The sequence below is a fragment of the Telmatherina bonti genome, assembly GCF_933228915.1.
Source record: "Telmatherina bonti genome assembly, chromosome: 18".
Taxonomy (NCBI): Eukaryota; Metazoa; Chordata; class Actinopteri; order Atheriniformes; family Telmatherinidae; genus Telmatherina; species Telmatherina bonti.
This window is the reverse complement of record NC_136616.1, coordinates 10,702,318-10,722,636: the sequence shown is the minus strand read 5'-3', so window position 1 is coordinate 10,722,636 and position 20,319 is coordinate 10,702,318. Positions and strand designations below refer to the sequence as shown.

Below are 20,319 nucleotides of genomic sequence, written 5' to 3'. Positions count from 1 at the left end.
AAAGTTCTTGCCACAATCTGCAAGATGTCTGGATTGGAGCAAATTTTTCATCTAAAACAGGATTTATTTGTTTTTTGTTTTTTTGTTTTTTTTACCGCGAGGCCCATTCACACATGAACAGATAGATACTGAAGTAGTTTAAGTGCGTATTGTAAATGACCAAACATATTGACCATGAACTAGAGTTTATGATGCCAGTATAAAAGACAACATAAGCATCAGATTAGAACGCACATTAAGAGCTCATTTTTGGCATCTGGAAAACCTGCTTTGTCCAGCTTTTTAAAATCTATGACAGGAAGAGGCTGTGCTGAACTCACTTCACCTCAGTCTGGACCTAACAGCGTGTTTAACGGGTCTATCTGCACGTCATGCTTGAATCAAGTTGGACAACATAAACAGCATCTGAAAGGTATTCAGAGAAACAGGAAAAAATGGAAAGTCAATGACTTACGTAAGTCTGACTTATCAAAGTGAGAGTTTCTTTCCATCAACATGGCTTAAAGACTGCCAGCTGGGTTACCGTGGTAACTATTGCTATAGAACAAGTCTGATCCGGACCAGGGTAACTGTCCAATTGGGTTACCATGGTAACCATTGCTATAGAACAAGTCTGATCCGGACCAGGGTAACTGTCCAACTGGGTTACCATGGTAACTATTGCTGGAGAACAAGTCTGATCCGGACCAGGGTAACTGTCCGATGAGTTGCCATGGTAACTAGTGCTGGAGAACCACCCTGCTCCAGATCAGGATAACTTTCCAGCTGATTCAAATCTCATCTCAAAAAGTGTCAGATGACTCAAAACAGGGTTCCCTAAACATCATTCCTCCAGATAAAACGTCTGCTCTACAACTGTCCTGATGGTCAAAAGGGTCAAGCAACTTTATTTATAGAAGAAGCAACTTTATTTATAGAAGCACTATAAGCAAGCAGTTGTGATATGACTTTGGTAAAATGAGTATTTATGAAAGCAACACTTGTTTTTTGCTAATGAAATTAGTAACACACTGTACCTTTAATATTCAGCTTTAAGAGAATTTGCAATTTTTCTGAAATTGTTCCACATTTTTTAGACCCGGTTTGTCTCAGACGGGTGAACCTCTGTCTTTACTTCTGAGAGGCTCTACCTCTCTGAAATGCTCGCTCTGTACCCCGTCATGTTACTGAGCTGTTGTCAATAAACCCAATTGGTTGTTAAATATTCTTCACGTTGTTTCGGATTGTTACCATTTACCTTTACTGCTTTTTGTTGCCCCTGTTCCAACTTTTTACAGATGTGTTGTTAAAAATTAGCTAAAATTCTCCATTAAATATTAAAACTTCCCAGTTTTTAGGACCTGATATGTGATTTAAGTTCTACTGGGAATTAAATATGGGTTGATGAGATTCTAGTTTTATTTAAGTTTTACGCAGATCCCTGACTTTTTTGGAACTGAATTAGTATTTTCCATGAATGCTTCTCTGTTTATCATGTAAAACTGCATGACTCGTTGACATTCCTGCAGCATGACACTGAATACAAGCTGCAACCTGCAACCACATGCAAGAAACTTGTTTTTGTAGAAAGACATTCTGAATAAAAACTCATCATCAGCTGTCGTCCTGCTGCACCTTGATGTAACCCGTTCACTAAAAGATGAAGATGAAGAGGAAGAGGAGGCTTCGGTTTCTGACGTTGGTACTATGGGGCAGAATACAAACACATGAGCTCCATTTAAAACAGATGTGGAGGAATCTGGTGGTCCCTCCTGCTCTCTGGAGTCTGACCTCATTGGAGGAATTTTATCTGCTGAAAACTTTCACATCAACAGGAGACAAATCAGCTGAAACAAAACTTGTTCAGACAAGATGGAGTGAGTTTCGTTATGGTACAGGAACGGGGACGAGTGTTTATTACAGCTCTGCTGCCATATGTACAGGTTGTTCATAAAGCCTCTTTCCATTAAAAAAAACATAACAAAGACAAGCGATGACATATTAATCAGTTTAAGTTTTAAATAACATTTATTGGTATATTTCAGGTGGAAAAACCTGCTTCTATTCTAAAAAAAGCACTGTGTGATGTGGATCCTTAAAACAAAATTAAATGCACACAGTGAACAAAACTACAGGAGCAATGATGGACGAAAGGGGTGGGGAATCCAAAATGAAAAAATAAAAAAATCAGTATTTTTTGCTTCACAATTTTTAAATAAATACTTTTCTAAAATTCTTTTTTTTTTCTTCAAATAAATAAAAATAATCGATTATAAACTTTTTTGTCATTTTTATTGTTTTTTATTGATCTTTACTTGTCTTCTTAGGCACTATAGCAGCAGAATGATGGTGTAGTTACTGTGCTGTAACATTGAAATGAAGAAAAATGACAAGCAATAAAAGTTTTAAACATGTTGCAATTTAAATCGAATTAGCCCTAATAATTTCCCGGTCCTTTTAGCTTATAGAAGAATGAAGTAACCTGGGAAATTAGCACCTTTTGTTACTTAAGTGCAATGATTAAAATTTGAAAATCTTATTAAAAAATCTGAATCGAATTGAATTGTGAGTTGTTAGATTGACATCCCTAATGGAGGATATTCACCGTTAAATCCCTTAATTTGTGCATCGCACAGCAAACATATGAAGACAGGGACAGTGTTGGATAAAGAGAGAAGTGGATGACTAAGAACTTCAGATGAAAGAGAGACTCCAACTTTTGTAATATTTTCCAGAGAATGATCTATTTATAGTAATAGTCTGATTGCAAAGAGACTTAATAAATACCTAGTAAATTACGGAGGCTAATATTACAATGAAAGTAAATTGGATTTATTGTTGCACTGGTTTTGAATTCATATTTTTAAAATAGTTTATATATTTTTGCAGTTCAGTACTTTAGTGGTGTTTTATACTTGCTGAATGTTTTGTTGAAACAATTTGTTTAATCAGTTACAAAACCAGACACAATAAAAATGTAACATCAGAGATCTCAGTACTAGTAATTATAGAAAATAACTTCTGTAACCAGTTTTAAAATGAAGCATTTGAAGTATAAATATCGTTACACCTGATGTTTGTTAATTTAAACTAAAGAGAATGAATGGAATATAATAAACTGTAGTTGAATGTTAAGTAAACTAATAACAATAAATAGATACAAATAAATGATATCAAAGTAATTTATAGTACATAAATGAAAATATTTTTCAATGAACAAATTGAAATGAAATTGAAAAAAGAAAGCCAATAAGTAGTCTGTCTCAAATTTCTGTTAAAGGAACTATACCTGATTTTATTATAATCTTGTTAGGAAAAATGCTTGCTATGCTATATATAATGTAGTAAAAGTTCATCTAAAAAAATGTACTCATTGATTGCACAGATGTTTAGTCCAGGCCTCTTTAGGCCTGCTAAAAGCTTCTAAATGTTCTATAATGGCTTTTTTTCTGCCAATTGCCAATTGCTTGCACATGCAGGGCACATCTTGTAAACGGCACAGCATGGCCACCAAGGGGAAAGCTGGTCTGGTAGTCTGACTGCATGGATTTCTGTCTCTATACCAGACATAATACATAATGTTTACACTGTAACGTGATGTTGGCCTTTAGCGCACAATCAAACTTCGTATGAAACAACAAACACAAAGTGCTCTATGTAAAAACATGACTTTCAGTTGCAGCAGCCGATTAGGTTTGGATGCCATTTTGTAACGTATGACATAAAACAATCATGATCCTTCATCTGTGTACAAAACCTTGTAGTTAGTCTGTTACAGTAAACTAATTCAGTTTATGAAAGAAATGACTTGTGCTATCGTTAGCACTTTGGATTAAAATGTTATTTACCTGAGAACCAGCAATCACAACAGTAAATATACTGGAAGTTTCTACTGGAGTGTAAGGAATGGTAGGAGTGTTTCTCACTGGGAAAAACAGTTCAAATTAAACTTTTCTCTTCATGCATGACTGTGCAGAATCGGGTAAAACTTCTATAAAGTATTTATTTCTGTTTCCTGTTCCTGTTTGTTTTTTGCTAACCACACCCCTTCTCCTCTTCCCAGAATGCTGAGATGGTTAGTATGTGGTCGGTTGGGTCCAGTGTGGATGTGGAAAGCTCTGCTGCTTTTTGTGGCCATTGCTTTCGCCGGCCAGCTGCTGGGCGTCATCTTCAACAAGAGGTACGACATTTCTTCTTCTTCTTTAAAGCTGGGGTAGGTAATGTTGCTCAGAGACATTACTTTTTACTCTTGGTGAAGTTGTTCCTCGTCCTGATATTCGTTTATACATTTTGTAATCATGAACAATAAGACATATAGTTAGACCCCCAGTTTACTGTAAATCTGTAAAAACTCTGACCAATCCAATCGTTCGGACCAAAAAGGAGTTGTTCATTTCTTATGTTTCATAGCTTCTTCTCCCGGCTCCCCTCCTCCCCCTCCTGCAGCGCATACCTGATAGCCACACCCTGCATATAAACAGCGTGTTAGGATGAAAATACAAAGTGGTGAAGAAGAAACTCGGAAGGCAAACATGGCTGAAAGAATGGCGGAAGGATTTCCCCGACCCGGCTTGGTTTCATTTTCCTCCTCCCGCCAAAACCTCCAAATCTCCCTCAACGCCTTTAAAAAATTCCTGGATCCAAACGGTGATCCAGATCACCACCAAAATTAAATCACTTATTTCTTTCTACATGTCCAACAATTCCGGAAAATTTCATGAAAATCTGTCCATCACTTTTTGAGTTATCTTGAACACATAACAGATAAATGCCGGTAAAAACATAACCTCCATGGCGGAGGTCAGAACAAAGCCTCGGATCACGCAAGGAGCAAAACCAGAGGGGGAGGAGTCAAGACAGGGCGACACGTTCAAATCTTGCCAGCTCCTCAACATTACCTACCCCAGCTTTAACAGCTGGACAGATAATACCTCTAATGAAAACAGAAATGTTTCCAGGTAGCATAGCAGATCCTGGGAAAACAGTTTGAGAAAGCTATATTGTAAAAATATACAACTCAGCAGTGCAAACCCTCCTTACCACAGCTGATGGCTGAGATGGATATAAACATGGTTACATTAGCTTAATTTCACTGGATCACAATTAAAATGTGGGTCATTCATGGAAATCAAGTGGTTGAGACCAGAATAATGAGACAATTAACCCCTCGTAGTTCAGATTTACGACTCACCTCAGCTCAACTTTTTCATGAAGCACTTTAACACATCAAAGGTCAAAACAAAGAGCTGAACACAACACATCCCAGAATTTTAAAACAGATTTGATGCTAATTACAATAAAAGCATAAAAAAGCATTCAAAAGGACAACAAGAACAGTAAAACAATTAAAAACAAAATATCTTTTAAAAAAATGCATGCCTACAGAGGAAGAGCTGGAGATTATTTTAGAGACAGCAGGACAGAGTTGTGTGTCCTGGATTCCTCATCGGATGACGAGGACCTCAGTAGTTTTGTGCTGTTCCATGGCTCTTTGCATAGTTCATGTCCATGTGTTTACTCACGGTTTTCTGTAGGTTACTGTTTCCTGCAGCACATTTTTAAAGTGGTTATATTCTATAATATCCTAAACAAAAGAGAAAATCCCTCATTTTGTTCTATGTTCCATCCTCAGTTACTTAAATCCAGTGGCATCTGTGGTGTTAGCTTTAGGATGGTTACCAGTATGGTTAAGACATAATATGAAGTACTGAGAAATTATCACTTCTTTGGATTATTTTGACACTGATATACAAAAAGACCATTGGGGTATTAAAAGTAAACAGTCTGCATATGTTAAATGTCTCAGTTTTGACATCTGATATGTTGTTTATGTTGTTCTGGGAATAAAATAGGGTTTAATGAGATTCAGAAATTATTTTATTCTGCTTTTATTCACATTTTAAAGCTTTTTTTTGGAAGTAGAGTTGTTTATAACCAGTAACAGAAGTGTTATCAGTCCTGTTGGATCTGAGCTCATCTTAATGTTTTACAATGATATCAACATTTTCATGTGCAGCTTCTATAAGTGGTTCAGCAAAATATCAAATGGAGATGGGCGAGTGGGTGTTGATATTATTCCAACTGTAATGATAGTTTCTGTTGTGTAAAAAATCCATGAAAAACTCAAAGGATCCAGGGAGTGACTGCATGTTTTTGTTATGTACCTCCTTGTTGGTTTTGTTTCAAATGTTTAGCTCTTACCACGACAGGTCATTGTTGTTTGTTGGATCATGTGATTATAGATCATGATTCACAGTTAAAACTTTTATTTTTCTCTTCACTTGTCCTGCAGCAGTGTCCAGCCGGCTACACATTCCATCTTCTCATCCTCTGACGGCCATGGGCCCTCCCTGGGATCCTGTCGACCCCACACCCACATCATGTTCCTCAAGACCCACAAGACAGCCAGCAGCACCGTGCTCAACATGCTGTACCGCTTCGGAGAGGAGCACCACCTTCGCTTCGCCCTGCCGCTGGGCTATCAGTTGGGCTACCCGCTGCCCTTCAATGCTCACAGGGTGAAGGGTTACCGAGGCCCCAGAGCTGTGGAGTTTCACATCATGGGCAACCACATGCGATTCAATAAGCCAGAGGTGAGTTATCCATCAAGGAAGAGGGGCTGGACCAAAGGTCCGGCTCGGTACAGGACAGATCAGTATGGGGCAGATAGAGCTCAGCACAGGATTATACAAGATGGCTTGGTATGGGTCGGTATGACACAGGTCAGTACAGGACGGATTGGTACAGGTCGGCTCAGTATAGAATGGCATGACACAGGTCTGTACACAATGGTACAAGAGGGTTTGCTACAGCTAGGAACAGGACTGGACAGTAGCAGATGGCTTGGTGTGGCTTGGTATGGGGAGACTTAGTCTGGGATTGCTCAGGTTGGGGCGGTACAGGATGGCTTGGTATGGCACGATAAGGGATGGCTTGGCATGGCACAAGATAGATGGATACAAGGTCGCTAGGTACAGCCTAGTATAGGATAGTATGAGGCCGACTGGTACAGAATCATTATGAGGTTAGTATGGGGATGGTACTGGATGGCCCAGTTTGGGACAGTGTGAGATGGGTCAGTTTAACTTATCTGAGCTGTTCTAGTTGTTGGGACCTTTTCATGGGGGTCCCAGTCTCACCAGTCCAATCCTAAACGTGGAGCTTGGTCACACTGTAATTCACCGATTGGTGGAAATAATTGTCACTTCCCATGTGGCTCAGCGGTACAAAGAGGGGAACAGCTCCATGTTTAAATGTAAGGTGGACTATTTGTGTCAAGCCAACAATCTGCTGGATGTCGGCCATTGTCCTCCTTTGATTCAAGGTTCTTAATAATTTTATAAATATTTAATTTTATTTTATTCCAGTTGTCTTTTTGTTATTGGTGTTATTCCTGTAATGAGTACATTTTTTGTATATCTTCCATCTCATGACTTAAGAAAATTTGAATTAAAAAAAAAAAGTCAGGGAAGCTAGCGGTGGGCATTGTCTGAGGTGATTTGAGACCAAACTAAAGGACTTATCACAATGATGGTATCATTTGGTAAAAGAAGAGAAGACAGCCTATGTTTTGCTGTATAATTTACATACGTACAGATGAAACTGTGTGTGTGAACAAAAGACAGAGAAATGACTTTGAGTCTGACTTAACTTTAGTTTCATATGTGTAACACAGGCTTAATACAGGGTACAGACTTAGTCAAAAGGGTGTAAATCTCAACCTAAACAACAGCTTTGCTGAATTTTGTATTCATGAACTCTTTCTGTAGTAAGTAACTTACCCATTACAGCATTACAGTGCGAATATGACACGTGATAATGACAACTAGCTTTATTTAGACATCATGTGACAGCCAGATTCAGCAATGAAGTCACGCTGTAGTACCAAACTTCATTGCTGACCAATTTTCCAGACAGAACATGAAACATAAAAACAGTTCAACTTTTTAAGTGTCCTGATGAAGAAGGATATATTTATTCATTTATTTATTTATCAGACCTCCTCTTAGGATGCATTCGCATCGGGATAGTCCGCTAGACTTGGCCCGATTAGGGACTTGGCTGAGTTGTAGGGGGTGTATCCATTCAGACCAAGATTAAGTTCACGCTGCACTTTGGTCAAATGAGCTGAACCTTTAAAATAATATATCCCCATTCCTACCAAAAGTGGTGTTGCACTAGTATTTAGCAAAAGAGAGAACAAGACCCACATTTCCAAGACATGAACTCTGTTGGAGACAAAACTATGGCTGTTTGGGGTTTTTATTTTGTCTTACGCAAATATACTGCAGAAATACACTGTAACAATGGATGCAGTATGAACAACAGATGAGGCAGAGGACTCTTAACGCCATCGCTATATATTTACCCACAATGCAATGCTACGTCAAATGCAGGAAGTGACTTTTGTTTTTGTTTTCTGCTTCCTGTATTTGGTCCACTTGAAGCGGGCCGAGATCTGCGTTTGTAGGCCGACCAAGTCTGCTTCTTTGGTCCGCATCACAATTTGTTTGGTGCATTCATATTTCCCCAAACGAGGTGGATTTTCCAAGCAAATGGACTCGGATTCTAATCAAAAAGGCTGATGTGAATGTGCCCTCAGTCAGAAAGTACTGGAATGAGAGTAGGTTCCGACTGCCTGTATGTGTTATACATGAAATTCTTGTTGTAACATCAGAGCAGAAGAAATACTCTGTGTTCTTCACTGGGGCGTGACTGTTTCCTTATTTACCTCCTTGGGAATGTGTAAAAAAAACACAAAAATTGTGTCTTCTTTCAGGTGGTTGACATGTTTTCAGATGCTCACTCTGTATTTGGTGGAGGAAGTGTGATTACCTGTGTGTGTCTGTGCATGTTTCAGAGCAGAACAACAACATGCAGACAGACGGTTGCAATGACATGCCATTGTGCTATTTGAATAATACTTAAATTTTTCATAAAGAAAAAAAGATATAAACCTGTTTGGTAAAAGTAGCTTTAAACTAATTCTGTTATGACACTACGCTGTATAGAAACCCAATTTAAAATAAATTAACTTGTAAACTTTAAATTAGCCCTCTGCTAATAAGAGGGATAATTGGTGCCACATAGTTGTTACTAGGGGTTTACAATAAATTGAAATTTACCTTCAATGTGATATTAGGCTGTGTAACAGACACGTCCCAATGACTGTCTAAAATGTGATAAATAGTAGTCTCTGTTGGTTCACGCGCTATGTAAATCAATGGCCAATCAAATGGACTCTTACTGTCCTGGATGCTCTGTGTAGATGCTAATGTTGGTGGAAGCTCAATACATAGACTGAGCAGTGAGATGGCGTAAGGTGGAGAACTATAGACTGTAAATAAAAAGATGGATGGAGCCTCCGAGACGTCACCCATAGGTTTCTGAAGAGCTGAATTGAATCTTGGTGGGCGGTCCCTACCATCGCCACCTAGCTAACAGGAGTTAACCAGCTAACGGAAGTAAGCGGGCTAAAGCTAAGTCACGTTGTTAACCAGCTAAAAACCGCGGTTGTTTTGCGTTCTTCTTACTTGAAGCGGGAGATCGGGTACCTGTCAATCAAAAGGACATGCCCCTAAATGTGCCAAATTTTTAGATTAAATTACTTTTAAACAGCCGAGTTAGAAAAAAAAATCACTCCCCCACAGTTGTCATGAAGGTTAACCTGACCTATTAAACCTAAAATGATTTTTGAACCAGGTTGGAAACATGTTTATTTCTGCTGCAAATTTGGCCTTTTTAACATGGATGTCTATGGGGATTCGCTCTGTTTTGCACTCCCTAGTGGATGAAGGGGGAACTGCAGACATTGGCTGTTTGGAACTATTTGGTTACAAGAGACATGAAACATATTTGTTACCAGAGGAAACACATTGAATCTCTGCAGCCACTGGAAGAGCAACCACAACGAGCTAAATGAGGAGTTCCGACACAGTAGTAGTGCTATAATGTTAAGATGAAAACCAGGACTACCACTAGGACCAGTGTTAGAGCCAGTTCCAAGACCAGGACAAAGACCTTGGTCCTGCACATGCAAAACCAGTACAGGTCCTTGTTTGCATGGATGATGTAATGTGTAGTTTATTTGTGGGTATTGCAGCCACTATGATGATAAACTGTTTGTTTTTTATTTTTTGTAGGTGGAGAAGGTGATGCCTGAAGACACATTCTACTTCTCCATCATCAGGGACCCAGTTGCCTTGGCCGAATCTTCCTTTGCCTATTACAAAGAAGTGGCGCCTGCCTTTCGGAAAGCCAAAGGTTTAGGTGACTTTGCAGATGATCCTAGGAAGTACTACGACCCTCGTCTTCGCAACAACCACTACGCTCGAAACTTGCTTTGGTTCGACTTTGGTCTGGACCACAATGCTAACTTCTCCATGTCGCTGGCTAAACATGGTGAAGACATGATCCGCCGGACCTTCCCACTGATCCTGGTATCGGAGTACTTTGACCAGTCCATGGTCCTGCTGAGACATGCCCTCTGCTGGCCTCTGGATGCTGTCGTCTCCTTCAGCCTCAATGCTCGACAGCAGAAGCCTGGCAGCATCGGAGGGATGAGTGGGAGCTGGATGGGGAAAGCAGCAGTGGCGGCTGCTGTTGGTATCGGAGCTGGACATTCTCATGCCAAAGCACCACCCAACTTGTCTCTGACAGAGGATCAACGGGAGAAGCTTCGGCAGTGGAACGCCTTGGACTGGCACCTGTACAAAGCCTTCAACCGGACCTTCTGGGAGAAAATTGACAAGTTTGGTCAAACCCAAATGGAGGAAGAGGTAACGCTGCTCAAGATGCGGAGAAAAGAACTGGCCCATGCTTGTCTTAGAGATGGTGGGAAGCCTGTGGAGGCACATCGGATCAGAGACAAAAATATCCGACCTTTTCAGAGTGGATTAGTTAAAATTCTTGGGTATGAGCTCCAGCCAGGGCTGGACAATGCCACCAGGATGTCCTGTCTCAGGATGATCAGGCCCGAGATCCAATACAAAGACGTGTTGGATTCCAAACAGTTTCCACAGTCTATCAAGGTCCAAGGCCGGCAGCAGAACCAGGGCCTGATGGCAGCAGCCGGGGCCTCTTTTCTAAGACAAGATTCTTCCAGGAAAATGGAAAAAGAGCAAGGAGAGACTCTGGGGAGGACTCTGGAGGAGGGAAAGAAAGACTGGAATGGGATAATTTTATCCAGGGGCAACCAGACTTTGATACGAGGGCAAGAGAAAGGGAGGTTTAGATAAGATAAAGGGTTTTCTATCTAAATAACAATGAATCAAACGGACATATGAACGTTGGGTTTACACATGAGAAGACATTAAGCTCTTCTTTTGCACTTCCATATTTCCTTGTTTTCCTAAATACTCTCAGTTTAGTTGTGTCATTCTGGTGGTATGTTGTCAGCTGGAAAATGAAGAACTCGTTTTTATAAAGAGGCTGTCAGCAATGGACACTTGGAGTCTGTTTTATGGCTGAAGAGGATAATTTTTCATGTTTCAGTGTTGATGCATAAAACTTCCATGAAGGTTGGCACACTGATCAGCCGCAACAATAAAACCACTGATTGGTTGATGTAGAACTAGACGAGTTCTGACCCATAAGTGCTGTAAGATGTGGTACATTCCTGGGTGATGGCTTGAGAAATGATCAGTTATTCCTATCAGTAGTTTCAGTGTTGTAGTATTAACTCGGTTATACAGGAGGAGTGTAAATAACAAGCCACCGCATGATAAATTGATCCAGTGTCACATCCACAGTGATGCATCGTTCTACATCGATACATTGATCCACAGTTATAGAAAAAGTTTGAACATATTCAGACTTAATGGGTTCTGTTTCAAACTTTGACCGGTTAGGTGGCTTTATGGATCAATGTGGATTGATCGATTGATGTAGATTGATATAGAGCTATATATTCTTGTCAATCGATTTTATCAATATATTGATGAGAATCGGTTTAGATTGATGTAAATCAATGAGGTATGAATGTGGATCAATAGATGCACTCTACATCACTTTACATCAATGAATCAATGTAAAGTGATGTATTATGGATTGAAATGTATTGATCTGTATGGATGGATTAATGTAGATCCATCTATTGTGCTGTATCAATGTACAGTAGAATGATGGATCATTGTTGATTGATGGATTGTTGTAAATTGACGTGGATCAATCTAGATTGATAGTGATGTATAGGTGTGGATCGATATACCATTGTGGATTAATGTATACCAAAGTATTGATGGATCAGTGTAGTAGATCAGTATGGATCCATCTAGACTGATGGCTCGCCGTGGATCAGTTGAATCAACATATCAATGAAGATTGATGTTGACTGATGGACATTAATGCAGTATGAACGGATCAACGTATCAATATGGATCAGTGTTACACTCCTACTTGCACAACATCTCATATCGCCAGATGAATCATCTCTGATCATCCTGCAGGTTTAAATATATCTTCTTTACATAGGTGGATTTTACCAGGTCGTGAACATGATAAACGTATTTTTCCTTTTCTGGATGGTCTTGGTGACCATCCTTTATGTTGGTTTGCATGCAAGAAAAGATGATAAATGAAAGAAGTTAGAGAAAAATACACTAGTTTCCACTGCTGATGTGGTCTGTCAGTCAATATTGTGACATTAATGGAGGTTCTGCAGGATTAACTTCTTGTTGTGAAGATAGTGTTGAGCTCTATCCAGCTAAATATTGAAGCTAATATTGAAGACATAAAGGACCAGAAAAAAGATATTCTGGGTTTATCTTTGTGTGCTGGACCCTGCAGTGACTGTGAGGCCAGCTGTGAGCTGCACAACAGGGAGTATTGTTCATGAAGCGGAGTTTAAGAGGTGTCGGGTTGCAGCAGCTACTCACCGTATGTAGAAACAAAACCTCATTTTACCTTCAGAACCTCTTCATATGTCTGTCCATATGTTTGTGGCATTGTAATCGTGGTACGTCAGCATCCTGCAGGGACTTTGGTTTGACATCATCACACACACTTCTTCCTTTGTTTTGGTAACAGAAAGTACTTCCTCATGTTGTGTGTGATGTCAGCGAGGTAGGGGTGTATTTTGATGGCAGCTGTGCACTGTTGCTGCCATCTTACTTGAAACTTGTTGGAGACGATGCTCTTCTTGTATGTTTAGTTGGTTTTAATAAAGAAAAGATTTGTTTAACTTCAGTGGTCTTTGGGTTTCACTGATGTTTTATAAAGGTTTGCTGTTTCATTTCTTCATTCTGATGTTTATACGCTGTACATGGGGGAAAAAAAGATTTTATGTTTCAACTGTTTTATTTAATGGTTGCATAAAAGCCTTTTTCTGGAGAGACGACATGCGTGACGCTGCTAAGATGGTGATGGTGGGAGCCGCCCAATGAGCTTCAATTCAGCTCTTCAGAGACCTTACCAGTGATGTCGTGGAAGTTCATTCATCTTTTATATACAGTCTATGGTTGATACCAGTGTTTACTGGGAGTCAACGCCTGAAGGATCTGGTACAGATGTAAGTCAGGTTTGTTGTGTTGTTGAGCTGCTTCCTGGACTAAACCAAGGGTCACTGCATACTTTAAGCCCCAGTCAGATAAAAAGTTTGAACCTTTTCAACAATTCCATTAGATCTTAATCCAGTCATCAGTGGCTGAAGGTTCCTGGTTCCTGCAGAACACCAGACTGTGGTTCCTGATGTTTAGAGGAACCAGTACCAGTGAGAACCAGTACTGGTGGAGCCCTACTAACTTGCATGTGTTTTATGTGAAACATTTCTCATTTTCATTTCCTAATTATTTAAAACCTCATGAAGAGAATCAAAACTTTTTTTCCCAACAGTTACCTGGCCAGGAAGGAAGCACAACCACATGTTTATAACATACGACAAAGCAAACATGAAAGACATTGTGGGATTAAATTATACAAGGAAGTATGAAACAGGCCAACTGATGGTTTATACTCGCACAGCGTCTTTGTCAGGTTGGGCCCACGTAACTGACTCAGATGGGGTGTGTGTTTATACTCACAAACGCATCATGTTACAGGCTGTGTCCCAAATGAGGGTCTACACATTTTGAAGAGCAGATTCACTGTCGTAGTGGCGTCGAGCACCTGATGCGAAGGCTCCTTCATGTGTATCCGCCCAACAAACCCCACACTTTGTTCAGCCTGTAGCGAAGGCAAGTGATGGATCCCTCGAGGCCTCTTTTCTCCCAGGATTCACACATAGATCTGTGTACATACACATACAGGGCTGTGTGTGTGTATGCATGTTTATCCAATGATAATATGTATTTATAAATATATATATATATATATATGTATATATATATATTTATATATATAATATATATATATATATATATAATGTCTGTAGCACTACATGGCAACAATGGGTCCAACTGGACTCGCAGTAGTCGCACTTTCTTACTGTGCCAGTATCTATAATGTCCATATCCCCTATTGTTTTATTATAGTATTGATTTCCAAACGTACAATGGTACTGTGGAACAGATGACAGGAGAATCTAGCAAACTGTCATCTCTTGGCACAAGCAGTGGTTCAGGAGCCAAGCTAACAGAATAGCTTACCAAAGAGAGCTACCTAACAAGAGCAAACATAAGAGAACTAAGTTAGAAAGTCATTGCCAGCTAATTTTCATATCCCTTAACACTGATAAAACAACAAAGAAATACCTAATTGGTTTCTCAAGTTGCACAGTAAAGTTCCAAGAGATGAGAGAGCAGATGGATAGAGGTCTGTTTCCTAAAGCCAAACTGGAAATTTTAGCTTTCAGACCCCTCTCTCTGAAACCAGCTTAAAGTTTCCTTCAGTGGTTAGAGCTGCTTCCCCACACCAATGAGGTCAGTGGTTCAGCCTGTATTGGGGGAAGGGCTTTGAACAGGGGCCTTTCTGAATGGACTTTGCATGTTCCCCATCTGTCCATGTGGTTTCTCTCCCTCGGGGCTGGACTTGAACAATAAATCAGACTGGGAGTCATACACTCACTCAGGTAGCTGTAACTCAATTCCATGACAGAAGCTCACAGCACGAAACAACCTTCATGGGCACATATTATCAAACAGTCTCGGTGAGTATATATCTGTTTACTATCATTTTTTCCATATATATATATATATATATATATATATATATATATATATATATATATATATATATATATATATATATATATATATATGAGTGTGTGTATGTAAAAATGATAGTATACACATATGGAGATATGGAATATGGTCACATCAATTTCTCTTTTAAATTTGTACAAATACCTTTAAAACCCAATACATTGTAATTTAGAAAGTTTTTTGGTTTGCCACCCCAATGTTGGAGACAAGCACATTTTTACCCCTCAAAAATTATACCCCGGACGAAAAACATTTAACTTTTACGTCTCTATCATGCTTTTATTTTGAAAGCACACGCCACATTCTTTCATGCGCCATGCTTCCTCACCAGCCGACTGGCCGCCTACCGAGTCAAAGCTGTAGGACAATGTTCACAACCATTTAAATGAGTTTTTTCTGTTGGAGAAAAAAAAAGAAATTGTGAGTTGGTCGTGTTTTTTATTTTCCAGGAGGATAATTATATTTCCTGTCTAACTTCAGTCTAGAACTTGCTGTCTAAAACTGATTCAGTCTTGCTGATATTCAGATGTTTAACAAATAACATGATAGTGAGTAATATTAAACATCTCCCACTGTTGCTGGACGCTTATCACTTTCTCTTGACCTTCCCATCCGTTTTTCTACACCTTATTTTCTATCCATTGCTTTGAAATGATAGTTGGGATGAAGTCCAGCTGCTAAGTATAGGTGAGGCTGAGGCGGTTAGAACCAGTCCGGCAGAACAGCAGGTAGGTGATCATCTATATGAGAAGTGAAGTTATTTGTTGATAAGAGGAAAGTTTAAACAAAAGTAAAGGCAGTTGAATTTTAGATAATGAAATAAAGATAATTTTTAGATTGAACTAACCCTTGTGTTTTTGAGCATCTTGTTCACCTAACCTTAAAGCAGGGGTGAGGAACCGTGGCCCGCTTCCTGTTAGTTTTGTTCCAACACAGCAGATTCAGATAAATGAACAACTTCAGATCTTGAGAAGCTGCTGGATTCATTTGATTTGCATCAGGTGTGCTGGAGCAGGGATGCATGGGAAACCAGAGGGATTCCCGCCATTGAGATCCAGGCTTCCCTACGCCTGCCTTGGGGGGTAAAGAATTATTCAAACCTTTGCTTTGCTCTGGAATTTGTTAGAAAATTCAACCAAAATCATGCTGAAAGGAGCCCCATTAATGAATCTGATTTTTTACTCTAAATCATCGGGTTATGGTATAATTTGTTGTTAAAATGTATAAAAAAGGTCTTAGAAGACCAAAGTTAGAACTGCTGACTTTACACTAGTGCTGGTTACAGTTACATAATCAGGAACATCATCTCTGATGATATATAGTATTTTCTTTCACACTTCTTAAGTAAGAGGGAAATCTAAAATCAGTAAGTGGTAGAAAAAAACTACTAATATAGCTCAGGATCATTTCAAAATTAGATTTTTGCAAGTATAATAAAACAAAGAAAGTACTTCATGGATGTGTAGGTCATGTATATGAACATTGCATTTATTTTAAGATCTGAATATTTTAGTGTAGGTTTTTCAAGTACAAGAATATGGTGGTTGGGTTCGTCGCCCCAACAGCTGAACTCATTCCTACACTCTTGGGGACATTAGGGCTGAGCGGTATGGCAAAGCTGTCATGTCACTGTTTTATTTAAATTCATATTGGTTTTACGGTATTTGACGGCATTTTTTTTCATTCACAAGTGCTTTTACCTTCATTATCTTCAATTACTGCACTTGATTTCCGTCAGCTTGGTCTATAATTTTCCCCTGTGTTCTGAGTACATGGCGGGTAAAACGGTGTTGCTAAAATATCCGCGGTCTGGCAGGACATAGCTGGGATCCAAAGTTTTCAACATCGTCTTGAAGCCGTCTTTCTCTGTGGTATTTATTACGGCTGTGACGATTTGCTTTTGTCCCGATTCAATTCCAATTTTGTTTTATTCAATTTAAATTGTGAATCTCACAATTCTTCAATTTTGCTGAATTTTGTAGATTAAAAACAGCAAAAATGTGTAAAACTTTTTTATTGCTCGTCATTTTTCTTGATTTCAATGAGGAAAAAACAACACAGTAGTCAGACCATCATTCTGCTGCTATAACGCCCAAGAAGACAAATAAAAAGATCAATTAAAACAATAAAAATGACCCAAAAAAATTATAATGGATTATTTTTATTTACTGGAAAAAAAATCGATTTATTTGTTAAAAAAATCGATTTTAAAATTGTGAAGTAAAAATTCCCGATGTTTGATTTTTCAATCCGATTTTCCCGCCCCTGGTATTTATGGGAACCATATCCTTCATGAAGTGGAATGTTACTCCATTAGTTATCTCGACCCACCGCTTGCTTTTCTTTCATGTGCAGTCGCTTTAGCAAACGCTAAAGAATGGACGTCTGGCTGCTACTTGCAGGTTCAGCTGTGGATGGTGCAGATCTCAGCTGAAGACATTCTTGGTGCTCTGAAACATGTTTCCAGCTAAGGTGGGGAAGCAAGTTGCTCGTCTTACCACCTCCGGCTATCACTATTGCTCGCAGTTTTTGCAAAAGATCGTTGTTTGGGCCGCGTCCGACCTTTTAAAGCCGAAGAGCTTCCAAACCACAGATGTGGCTCCTCTTTGTGGAATTAGTCCCTCTGGGTTAGCAACGTGTGCTTCGTCTTGAGAGCTCTCAACGGCAGGCATCTGCTTGGTTCAAAACTTTCCTTTTCACACGCTGAAGTGTTCGTGTCCAGCAGTGAAATCAGTCCCCACTGAAACACTTTCTCACTGAACACGTTCTGGACGTTTTTTGAGCCGGTATATGAAAAAATAATATAACGAAAATAAAGAGCAGTTGTTGGTATGCCACACAGGCCGAGGGGACATTGTCACAAAGTTGGTCCCTTTACAGACGAGTCATTAGAGAAGCTCTGGATACTTGGTGTGTTGAGTGCTTTTGAGCAGTTCTGGAAAATGATGAGCTAGATATTGCATGAGGATGTAAAGACTAAATAGTTACTCAGACAGATGATTATCTTTAAGATCAACGTTTAACTGGTCAGGGAGATGTGATTTCACTCGCATGCTAGGCCGATGTGATACCATCCCTTTACAAATGTAAGTCGCCTCGGATAAAAGCGCCTTACTTGCTGACTTTTTTTGCATAATGGCAACATTGTTAATGTACGTGTGTTATGTTTACAATGCCCCTCCCTGAGCCACCTCCTTACGGCGACAGTGGGGTAAAATCGTAGGAGTTATGTTGTCAGCGGCTTTATCAGAGGCTCACCCAGCGACCCCTGTGATGCAAAACAGCAACGGATCAAGGTTTTCCCTGCCAGGGCGTGGATTACTGACAGAACCTTCAGCAGGATCTGGATAAATGTTTTTACCATAAAGTAATGCAAAACTTCGCAGAAAATGATTATTTTTCAGTAAATTAAAATGAAGTGCTTTTTCTTTCTCCGCGTTTTCTAGTCATTTTTTTATATAAACTGTCTTTCTGCTGCGATGGACTGATGACATGTCCAGGGTGTACCCCGCCTTTCACCCAAAGACAGCTGGGATAGGATTCCCTGCATCCGACTAAGCAGTTTGGATAATGAATAATTATATTATTCATTTTATTCATTTATATTATTCATTATTCATTATTCATATTATATTATGATAATGAATCTGTCTTTTGTGAACCAATATTGTGTATTTGTTTAAATAAAGACACACTATCACTGTTTTTTAAAATGCATTTAATTCATAAATGACACACGCACCAAATATTACTTAAACATTTTGATAAAAATGACATTGCTAAAAGTATAAGTTAAAAAAGAAACAGCTTAAAGACAGAGGAACAGACTGGATCCACATGCTGGATTACATGGGGGTCACTTTCTCATCTTTTTGGTTGTCCATGTTTTCATAAGGAACACCTAAAAGAGAAAATATGTGACAGATATTAGGGTCAGAAACCAGCTGAGAAAAGCACATTTCAGACAATCAGCACAGGGACTTCAATGTTTAATTGTTAATAAACTAAAAAATGTAACTTTGCTACACAAGTTTAAAGTTTGTTCATCAACATTATCTGAAAGCAACAACATGCTGACCACTTTCACCACTGGAGATTGTTTTTTTTTTTTTTTTAAGATACTGTGAACTTATGTAAAAAAATAAATAAATCTGCTACAAAATTTACTGTATGTGGACACGTGTTTCTGTTCCTACAGCTTCAGTGCTCTAGGAACTGACCAAGTCAGCTGGTACATAAAGTCTCTGATTTATTTATCAGATAAACTAATAGTGTTTTACAGCAGAAACTGAGAAACTGAGACATTTTACTGTTTCATAAAAAATGTATGCAATGAAAAAAAGGTTTACATTGAGGAAAATTAACCAGAATTTACCAGATAAGCTGCCAAACGTTCATCCAGGCATGTTGCTGCCTGATATTTTCCAAGTATTTCAGGTTCAACTCTGTTTTTTTGTTCTGTTGTGCATGAAATCTGTAGAAAATGTACAGATTCTGTTGCACAGTGTCCTGATTGTTTGGCTCTGGGTTGTACTGATGTTGCTAACAAAGTATTACTGTTTTAAAGAAGCTCTTGGGTTCTTTATGTCAGCTGTTCAGTCCCTGATGATTATCACGTTTTTCTCCTGATCAGTGACTTACTTGTTTTCATACTGAGCTTCGCCTCTGGAATCTTGTGTTTCCTGTGGAGAGAAAAGCCTTGCTTACTGGCCTTACTGGATCAACTTTTTCATTTTGGTCACATCATAACCTACACACATGTTTTCTGAGACGATCTCACATGGAAGTCTTTATGGAGCAAGAATAGTGATATAAGTATGTATCTTGTATTTGTCACAGGTACGGGTGTAGCTCAAATCTTAAATTCAGTTTGCAGTACTCCAGAATCAGTCAGATTTCTTGTAAAATTGACTTGTTTTTTCAGACTTGCTGAATGAAGCTGTAGCTTTGTTCCGTACACAGCCTCAAATCTGACGCGTCTATCCTCGCTCCATAAGTGATGATATAACAGCGGTGTGTCAGTGCTTGACACTCACTTTAATTTACGTCTGCAAACACACACAATGATGATCACAATGGTGACAACTGCAACCAACACCAAGACTGCAATCAGGATGATCCACTTGTCCTCTGTTGGAAACAACAGCATGGAACGACCTTCAGCATCAGTCATACAAACACTGTTTGTGAGATCCATGAGGAC

The 20,319-nt window shown here is 39.1% G+C and overlaps 2 protein-coding genes across 2 annotated transcripts in view; one reads left to right on the top strand and one right to left on the bottom strand.

Moving 5' to 3' along the window:
* Window positions 1–11,286, top strand: part of gal3st4 (galactose-3-O-sulfotransferase 4) — a 12,305-nt gene extending 1,019 nt beyond the window's left edge. The window contains exons 2-4 of the mRNA XM_079257573.1: window positions 4,043–4,159; window positions 6,272–6,572; window positions 10,122–11,286. Of these exons, the coding sequence (XP_079113699.1) occupies window positions 4,043–4,159; window positions 6,272–6,572; window positions 10,122–11,216 (1,513 nt within the window). The 3' untranslated portion in view covers window positions 11,217–11,286. The remainder of the gene's footprint in view (window positions 1–4,042; window positions 4,160–6,271; window positions 6,573–10,121) is intronic.
* Window positions 11,287–18,961: 7,675 nt separating this feature from the next.
* zanl (zonadhesin, like) overlaps window positions 18,962–20,319 on the bottom strand; it is a gene marked incomplete at both ends in the record, with an annotated part of 51,179 nt that continues 49,821 nt past the window's right edge. Inside the window, 2 exons of the mRNA XM_079257518.1 lie at window positions 18,962–19,017; window positions 20,163–20,246. Coding sequence (XP_079113644.1) covers window positions 18,962–19,017; window positions 20,163–20,246 — 140 coding nt within the window. The remainder of the gene's footprint in view (window positions 19,018–20,162; window positions 20,247–20,319) is intronic.